Below are 9,951 nucleotides of genomic sequence, written 5' to 3' on the forward strand. Positions count from 1 at the left end.
TATTTCAGACTGTTCAGGAGGTGACTGGACATGCACAGGACAAACACAAAGGCAGTCTTTATATTTCTTTCTCTATTAGGGTATATGCTGCATGAAGGCACGAGGCTTTTTTCGAATGTTGAGTGTCTTTCTTTTTTAAGACAGTGTCTCATGGCAGGCCTTGAATTCCTCCTGCCTCTGCCTCCTGAGTGTTGGGATTAAATATGCATTACCATGCCTGGCAAAAATAAAACAAATTTCCGTTCAGAAAACTCATAAAGTTTCAAGGATAGAAACCAAAATAAGGTGACATTAATTGAAAACTGTAACTGTACTTAACACTCTCTTTGCTTTAAAAAAGTTTAGAGCTAGGGGAATGGCTTAGTAGTGAGTGCACACCTACCAGGCACGAAGCTGATTTCTATTTCCAGGACCATGGGAAAATAAGTTTAATAACCACTTATCAATACCAACAGTATGTTGAATTTTCTCCTTCAGATAGTTTTCAACCCAGTTGAAGTTAAACCAATCTAAGTGAAAAAGGATAAACAAGACTAGTGTTTAAGGGGTTGGGAAACTGCTTAATTATACAATATGTGCTTGGCATGGAAGAGGCAGAATTTAAACCCAACTACCCTCTCTAAAAATATGTTTATTGCATGCTATATGAACGCGACAAACTATTTAGCATGCTTGAGACCCCAGCTTCAGTCTCCAGTAACAATGAGAGGTGGGAAGCAGGCATGAAGAACTGGCTGCAAGACAGAGCTAAAGAGATACAGCAGGTCTTCAAGATGCTAGGTGCCTCCAGCTTTAGTCTAAAGAGCTCTGCCAAGTATGACTGTTAACTGTGCCCACACCTTAGGCTCCCTTACTGATTAGGTTGCAGGCAGCACCAGCACACTCAAGGCATACTGGTAGTGAAAAAAGAAATAAGAAGCCTAGGTTTGGGGATATCATAAACACCATTTACCTAGTAAACAATGATAGAAATTCTGGTGTGGGGTAAATGGCACAAAAATAAGCAATGAGACTCCCCAAACATCACTGCTGAGACCATTTGGAGGTACTATTTTCAAGTAGTACAAAAAAAGTCGTTTCTTCCAGAAGAGAACAAGTCTTGCAGGAATGCTTCTCAAAAAATCAGTTCTTTCTCTAGCTCTAGCCACAGTTTAACAGGTTTTAAACAACACACCTTGAGGGTTGGTTGAGATGACTTAGCAGAAAAGAGCACATATTGTTTTTGCAGTAATTTCAGTTACTGTAACTCCAGTTCAAGAGGATCTGATGTCCTCTGGCCCCTTTGGGCACTTGTTCACATATGGTGCACACAAACTCATAAAACTGCAAATACATACAAATAATAAATAATTATTTTTTAAAAAAATCACATTCTTTCCCTGAAGAAAAGCCAGGAGCCTACAGTCAGGTACCACAGAGAAATGTGACATCATTGATGGGCATTCATAATTGAGGACAGCTGTTTGGTTTCTAAGACCTAGCCACTTTGGCTACATGTCTTCTTTGGTGCTCTTGGTCCTTCTCCTCTTGGTCTCTTGGTCTCCTGGCTCGCTCTGGACCTCTTGGCTTCTGGTCCCTCTCTTGCCCTCCTGTCTTCTTCCTCTCTTGTTCTCCCCATTCTCTCCTCTCATAGCCCAGTTATCTCTGGCTGTGCTCTCTCTCATATCTACAATAAATCTCAACCATACCATGGGGCATCAAGCTCTCATTTTTGTTTGTTTGTTTTTATCAAGAGAGGGTTTCTCTGTAGCTTTCTGGAGCCTGTCCTGAACTAGCTCTTGCAGACCAGGCTGGCCTCGACCTCAGAGATCTGCCTGCCTCTGCCTTCTGAGTATTGGGATTAAAGGTGTGTGCTGCCACCACCGCCTGGCATGTTCTCATTTTTTTTTCATTCATCCGGTGAAAACAAGCATATACTATTTTATCTTGGTGATTTCCACTATGATCTTAGCCACAGGAATTTACTGAATTGCCAGAAGGGCACCCTTGTAAGGTGGCTTCTGTCTGCAAGATGATGCTGAAACCAGTTTGAGCCTAACTAAAGAAAACTATGGTTTCTTCAACATGTATAATAATGACCCTGCTGTCACTGAGAAGACATACTGAGAGGCAGGTATTGACTACCTTCAGGAAAATATCCAGCAATCCAGATACATGGATAGCAACAACTACAATACAGCTATAACCCACCTAACATTATGACAAGGTACAAGTTAAAGGCTTGTTTAATAAAAAAAAAAAAAAAACCTTGCAGAACATTTCAAATAGAAACAATGGTATAATTCTGCCATCTTGGTTAAAAGCTTTCATACAGAAACCCAAGTGGCTTCTACACTACCAGCTGATAACAATTTCTGGTGCCAATATCATCACATTCTTTTTGACAATGAGAGATGGGGTGTGTTGGGGCGGGGAAGACCCATCACAAAACATATCGTGTAAAGCAGAAAGCTGCTATATTGTCATTCTACAGCTGCAGGCTCAGAAAATTTCAGGGAGTTGTTCAATGTTACACATCACCTCGAAATGCTGGTTCTTGGGGTTGGAAAGCTTATGTCCAAGGCAGTATTCATTCCTTTTGCGTTTTTCCATAGAGTGTGTGGCTGCAGAGCCAGACCTGGGCTCAAATTTCATCTTGTTCACTGCCTGAGGGGAGGTGTGTGCTCCTGGATAAACTGCTCTTTGAGAATGATTCTTCTTTGTTGTCGTTGTCAATTAGTTTAAGAATGACTCTTCTTTGGGCAGCCATTTATAAGCCCGTAGAAGAATAAAGAGCTTTAGATATGAGGGATAATCTTGCTTGGAGTAGAGGGGCTCTACCCTGATAGGCACATTTACACTTTATCTTCGTGAATAGAAAAAGTTTAAAGAACCAAAGGAAAGGAATTTCTCTAGGTCATGAAACAATCATAGAATCAGATCGAAGATGGTTCTGTGATTAAGAACACTTGCTCTTGTTCCAGAGGACCCAGGTTCAAATCTTAGCACTCACATGGAACTTGCAACTGCTCTCCAGTTTCAGGAGATCCAATGCCCTCTTCAGTCTCTGTGGGTACTACACATCCACGATGCACAAATAACAGTATTCAGATAAGAAACTCAAAAGAAAAATCTTTTAAATACTTGTATTTGAGAAGATGATGAGTCTAGCTTGGTTAGTTACTAAAAACAGGCATCTTGTTGAATGAAGAGGAAAGTGAAAAGTTAACCAATATGAGAAAAGTGCAAGCTCAGTTTATTTACAGAGTGAAAAAAAATTATAGCATATTTTAAAGGTTGTAGCCTGTATAGGCAGTGCCTAGGACTGGGGATGGCTTGTTATCCAGCAGTTTCAGCAGCAAGACTGTTTCCAGAACCTATTTTAAATTGACAAAACTCAGTGATGACTTCTTCTACCCTGTGATTTATTCACTTTTCACAGCTAATCAGGAGGCTGGGGCAAAGGAGTTCCCAAAGGTCAGCACGATCAATATACCAAGAACAATTATCAAAGAAGAGGCAGGCAGATGAACAAGCAGCAAGGCAGATGAATAAAAATGTACAAGCTCTGAAGTGAGTTTGTGCACAAGTCAAGGGATGTCACACACATCTACCAGAGTCCCTCAGACTTTATTTCCTGCCAAATCACAGGCTCTCTGGTCCAACCCAAAAGAGCTCATCTGCTCAAGTAATTTTGTACAATTGTGTCTGCACTGGCACAGAGAGAAACATTTCTTCACAGGTGGCATAGAGACTTCAAGCATAAGAAATGAGCCTTTGGAATTCTTTTTCTTCCCCAGGGCTTAGTGTTGCTATCATTCTTGCTTGACTAAAAAATGTCATCTTGCACAATCTCGCCCACAAAATAATCTCAATACTTTACATTAGGCAGACAGCTCCCTAAGGGCAGTTTCTGTTTTATCTTTGTCTTCAGCTGAGCACAATGTCATTGTACACAGCAGCATCATAAACCTCCTTGTTGAGTAAGATACTGAACAGTATTTTTAGCAAGTCAAATTACCAGTAACAGAATTCCAAATGTTCCCATGCCAAAAATAAAATGGTTTCCATTTCCTTCTCAATTTTTTTGTGCTCCTCTTGCTACCTTGTCAGAAACAACACAGTTGTAAAGGATTAGCACTTGGACAATAACTTCAAAATTTAGGATTAAGACTTACGAATGTAATGGACCATATTTCTCCTCCCAAGGTAACTAAGTTTACTTCAGTATTGTCTTTAAGGAGATAAGAACCACTGAAATATTTAAAGTAGTAGATTGAATTTCTGGTGGGAAAAAAACTAATTTAACAGCAATAATTGATCTTGCGGTTCCAATAACAGAAGCTCTTAAACTTTCAGGTTTTCCTTTTTATAAATAAACTGCCATATTGTGGCCATTTCTATCCCCTAAGAGAATCCTCAACAAAACCAAGATTTAGTGCAAACTCAGCTCTACGTGCAATCACTGTTATTAATTTTATTTGTGTGTTGCGCATGCACACGCGCGTGCGCGCACACACACACACACACACACAAGTGAGGTGCCCAAGGAGGCCAGAAGAAGTAATCAGATTCCATGGGCTCTGGGAACTGAAATGGGGGCTTCTGCAGAAGCAATACTCACTCTTAACCAAAGCACCATCTCTCTAGCCTCAGATAGGCCTCCTTTCATAAATCTTTTCTCATTTCTTTATAGGTCATTAGATGGAACAAGCACTACCTGTTTAATTTATCAGGTTTGTGGCATGAAGCATGGATGGCCTGTGGAAGGTTTCTTCATGAATGAATAGATATAAAAAACTAGCTTATCTCCCAGGACTACAACCGAAATGACCTAGGAAGAAGAATTACAGTAGAGAGGAAGTAATCTGGAATGTCTTCTTTGCTGTAGAGCTTATGTTGAGTTTGCACTAAATCTTGTTATATAAATGTTTAAAAGGTTGGCTAGGGTGAATGAGGAGGACACAATTCACAACTGGGCAACATGATTATAAATATTTCTGTATGATTTGGTTTTAGTCAAAAATATTGGGGTGCAAGAAGACTTGGAGAGATGGCTCAGTAGTTAAGAGAACTTGGTGCTCTTTAGCATAGGACCTAAAGATTCCCAGGACCCCCATGGTGACATAAAAGCCACCATAACGTCAATTCCAGTGCCCTCATCTAGTCTTCATGGGCACCAGCTATGCATGTGGTGTGTTTCCATATATGCAGACAAAACATTTATACACATAAAAATAAATCAATAAAAAAAATCTGGCCAGTATGATGATCCATGCCCATAACCCCAGCACTTGGGAGGATAAGAAAAGAAGATCATGAGTTAAAGAAGGCATGAGCTATACTTAGCAAGACCCCAACTAAACATTCAAACACAAACAACAAAACTTCACCACCACTACCTCCCCTGAAAATGCATTTGTTGAAAATTATACTGAATACTTCTCCTGAGAACTCTTTTGCAGCCTTTCCATGTTAGTTCACTTCAGAACCTTTTAGCCTTTTGCAACATTACTTCTGCTACATGGAAGTCTTCTAGCCCACCTACTACACATAACTCCCCAATGTCCTGAACCTGTCCATAAAGTCAGTATTTCTGGGAAACTGTCCTAGTTGACCCCATCCTCTATGAGGCTATTAGGGTACAACTTCTGGTTAGTTAAGCACCAAGATATATTTTAAATTCAAATTACAGTTGTACATCAGTTGAGAGCACATTATCACAGATAATAACTGACTATGCATAAAAGACATTGTAATATGCTTTGCCAATACAAAAATACCTCTTAATATATAGCTTCTCTAAAGTTGGGTATTTCTTTTTCTTTTTTCCAAAACTCGGTTCTTAGAACTAGTCACAGTGAACTTTTAGTTAAAAGCCTTATGTTTCATCATTACAATATTGTGGCCATTTTCAGGGATCTTAAAAGACTTATATTGTCTTTAAAGTCTTAAAAGACTTTGTAATGTAGCATCACCATGGCAAACTTTTTCTAAATGTCTGCAGAAATGTTCAGGTAAACAAACTGGCTGGCTTAGCTGGGTATTTCTTCTCTATCTCTGAAATCCTCCTTGCAATTCAAGCCCTTTCTCCAGGCGTTTGCCAATTGTTTAGCACTTGGTAAATAACATTCAAAGATGTAAAATGCCATTCTTAAAAGGCTGTGCCAAAATTTCAGCTAGAGGAGTGTGTTACTTATTAACCTACCATAACTACAGTAAGGTTAACACTAAGACTTTAATGATTTGGCTTCTATCTATTTTTATCTATCTTGGTCAAGATAATTTCTACACCTTTCAGCATCAACACTCAGCCTTTAGGCTAAGCACCTGTGCATATAATTCAGTTAAGTTTAAACTCTTCTGGCCTGGAAAGTTATGTTTATTGACAGGCCATAACTCTTCAGAGGCAGGCATTCATCTTAGGTATTTCCAACTCTAAGTAAGTACAATATTTGGTCCTACTTAAGACTGTTTAAGAAAGAAAAAGGAGAGAGAGAGAGAGAGAGAACATTAGCATAACTCCAAGTCCTTACTGATGTTTCTGAGATAGCATCATCACAACTTAGAGACAATCCTCAGTTTTAGCAATGACTTAAATTTTAAAAGTTATCTAGAGCTAGATTCCAGTGAAAGAAAAAATGGATTTAAGAACTGGGAAGAAATTCTCCCCACAATTTAGGAAGATTATCAGTATGCAGTTTCAGAAGCACACGCCTACCTGTTTCATAGAAATCCAGTTAGACATCAGCACTAAGAACAGCTGAATCAGTGGATTTTCCTAGCTTCAGCTACATTCTGACTACACAGAGGAAACCAACCTAAGTCTAAACATTAGCCTCAGTGGCTCTATATATTCAGCTCAAATTTAAATAGTCTGTCAAAGCTGGCTTCTCCCATCTTCTGTTTTTTGAGAAAGGGTTGCTTTGTGTAGACCCAGATGTCCTCTAACTCACACTATAGATCATGCTAGCCTCGACCTCACAGAGACCTGCTTGCCTCTGCCTCTCCAGAGTGATGAGATTAAAAGTGTGCACCACCACTGCCCAGCCAAAGTGATGCCATTGTCATTCCCAGGTACCCAAATGGGCTAAGTTTCACGAGAGTCACAACCTTTCCACTTTTGCAGTCCCTACAGACCCAGAGTTTAAAATGTTTCCAGCTTTTTCTGTTATCAATCACACAGCTACCAAATTAATATTATATTCCTCCAGATCAGTGGTTCAAAATGCTAGATAATTTTGTTGTCCCCTGAAGTTATGGCAAAAATCTCAAGGCATTTCTGGTTGTCACAATTGTGCGGAAAGCATTTAGGATGTGGGAAGATAGGAATGCTGCTAAAGATTCTATAGGCCAACCAAGTAATCTGGGCTAACTTTTAAAAGGCTTTTGAGTATGTTTCCTTACTCGAAGAATGGAGTTAGGGATCTACCTTAAAGGGCCCTCAGAAAGATTCAGTCACTTACCGCATCACATTTTTTGATGTGTGTATTGTCACACATTTTTTTAAAGGTGCTAACTTTCCCTTTAAAAGGTCAGAATTATCATACTCAGAAGGCTAGAAAGGAGGCAAATAATGGGAACAGAAGTCTCCCTCCACCGAAGACTCTAATTAGCATCACTGAGGTGTTTTCTGGGACCAGATAAATTATATGTCAACAATATAAACAAGAAAGGTTGCTGAGCCATGGTTAGAAAAAGTGTTGTCTGCTTGGGAGGATGTTAATGTCATTATCAAAAAATGCAGCAGGGTAGAGTTAGAAAATTGTAGGGTGATGAGCCTGTCATTTAAAAAGAAAAAGTCTGCATGAAGATGCGTATGCACCTAGAAGTGCACACACCGGTATCAAGGAATCAGGCTCAGCACCCCGGCCTCTTTTCATTGACAGAACTAATTTGGGACCGCTGTAGACAGGGTACATCTATAATGTTAGGAGTCTTGTGGAAATAGGGTGTGTGGACAATGACATTTAGGCCAATTTGTAATCACTGGATTAACTGCACCAAAAACTGCCTGACCCAACACCACCACGGGGACATGTGTGGGGACATCTGTACTCATTCTTACCTACCTCTGTCGGCAGCCAACCACACCTTGTTCTCAAAAACCCAACTTCTTCAGGCATTTCTCCATTCTAGCAGATTACTTTCATGCATTTTCAAAGTCTCCCTACCTGCTCCTATTCCACCTTACTATGCTCCAACAGTTTGAACCCGTTTCTCTGCTAACCTGGAGTCAACCTTCCTGAAAAAGAGTTGATCCGCAAGTGGAGGTCACTCCCTGGCCATCAAAAAGCCATCGTTCCCAACCGTCTATAAAAACGGTCAAATCCATGTCACTTTTTACTTTATAAATTCTGTGTTGCGTTCAAGCCAAACCAGAACAACAATAACAACAACAACACACAGTACAGGAAAAGGATGTCTGACTTAGTAGCAGCAGAAACAAAAATGGTAATCACAGGAAATTCGGAATGAGTCAACTGTGTGAGGTCTTAAAACTAGTGTGATTTTTAGAAGGTGCACCAGAAATCCGATCAAATTCTGAGTCCCTGGAGAGAACTCTGTCCCAAGGATGGTATTTTGCTAACTCATCCTTGCCTGAGGTGCAACCTGCTGTCCCTGGAACAGTGCGCTTAAGGACCGGCCTCCCGACAATGAATACGGTGAACCGATTTCATCTGAACGCATTACTGTCCAAAGACAATGGGCGCGTGTGATCGCCCTCCATGTGTCGGGAGCGCCCAGCAAGCCCAGGTTTCCCGAGTCGGGGTTCTGATAGATTCAGAGACGCCTCGTCAAAGTGAAGAAACCAGAGAGCCAGCAAGCCATCGCTTTAGGCTGGTGAAGAGTCGATGCGACCCTGGAGTGCGCCGGAAGAAGGATCTCCCTCCGCTCCCACACAGGCACCACTCAGCCAACTTTGCGAGACGGTGAAGCGACCTTAGGCGACCCCGGCGATCAGGGATCTGGAGACCTCTTGCAATCGGGAGGACCTTCCTCCGACGGAGGTCCTTTGCTAGTCCTCTGCTGAGGTCGCTTCCCGGCCTTCTCACACACCTCCCCACCCCACCCCGAGGGGAAAGCTCGGAGCCAGTGGGGGCACGCACTTCCCTCTCCACGCCACCCGGGAAACCAGCAGGCTCGCCCCTGCCCCGGAGCGCGGCCCCGCGTCCGGCCTGCTCACCCGCGTGCGACATGGGCTCGGTGGCATTCCCGTAGTGCTCCAGGTTGTAGACCACCACCGCCGAGGCGTTCCTCCGCGCCGCCGCCAGCACCTTGTCCTTGAAGGTGCAGACGCCTCGGGCCACCAGCGCGACCCAGGGCGCGGCGCCCAGGCCGCCGGGCGCGACGAAGCGCGTGTCGGGCGCGCAGCCCTCCTTGTTCTCGTCGGCGCGCGGGACGCCCACCAGGCCCTGCTTGTTCTCCCTGGGCGAGCTGTCGCCGAAGCGGCCGCTCTCGGACACGCTCTTCACCGTCTGGTTCGACAGCGGGTCCACGTACTCGATGCCCACCATGGCCGAGTACCACTCGAGCGCCCCGCCGCCCACCCCGGGGGCGCACAAGGCCAGCGCCAGCAACGTCAGCGTGTCCCGGGCTCCCGCGCCAGCCGCGGGCCGCCGTCGTCGCGCCGCCATGGCCGACCGGCCGGGCTGCCGAAAAAGAAGACCACGAGCGCCGAGCGAGCCTGCTCGCTCCAGGGCCGACCCGCAGTTCTGAGGAGGCGGCCGCCGCTCGCGAGACACCACCGAGCGCGGCGGGGGCGGGTCCCGCGGCGCACGCGCACCTGGAGGGGCGTGAGCGTGAGGGCGCGGCGACGGAAGGGGTGGGGCCCCGCCCGCCCGCGGCCCGCAAGGTGTGCGCAGGCGCGGGCTTCTGTGCCTCAGAGGCCGTGGGCGGCCGTGCTGGAGCTTGCTGATGCTAAAGGCGTCTTGTGTAACCGGACGTCTAGAGTCCCCAAGTCTGGGGACA

General features: G+C 43.9%; 1 protein-coding gene across 5 annotated transcripts in view; it reads right to left on the reverse strand.

Moving 5' to 3' along the window:
* Rnf149 (ring finger protein 149) overlaps nt 1–9,716 on the reverse strand; it is a 29,946-nt gene extending 20,230 nt beyond the window's left edge. For 3 of the 5 annotated variants that reach the window (XM_085679553.2, XM_085679552.2, XM_048430263.3), the window contains exon 1: nt 9,167–9,712. In XM_085679553.2, coding sequence (XP_085535679.1) covers nt 9,167–9,617 — 451 coding nt within the window. In that variant the 5' untranslated portion in view covers nt 9,618–9,712. Of the gene's footprint in view, nt 1–9,166 lie in introns of all 5 variants that reach the window. The other 2 variants (XM_085679551.2, XM_085679554.2) reach the window with 2 other exon arrangements.
* Nucleotides 9,717–9,951: the final 235 nt, after the last annotated feature.

This window comes from Myodes glareolus, chromosome 18 (assembly GCF_982192425.1).
Source record: "Myodes glareolus chromosome 18, mMyoGla1.1, whole genome shotgun sequence".
NCBI classification, from domain to species: Eukaryota; Metazoa; Chordata; class Mammalia; order Rodentia; family Cricetidae; genus Myodes; species Myodes glareolus.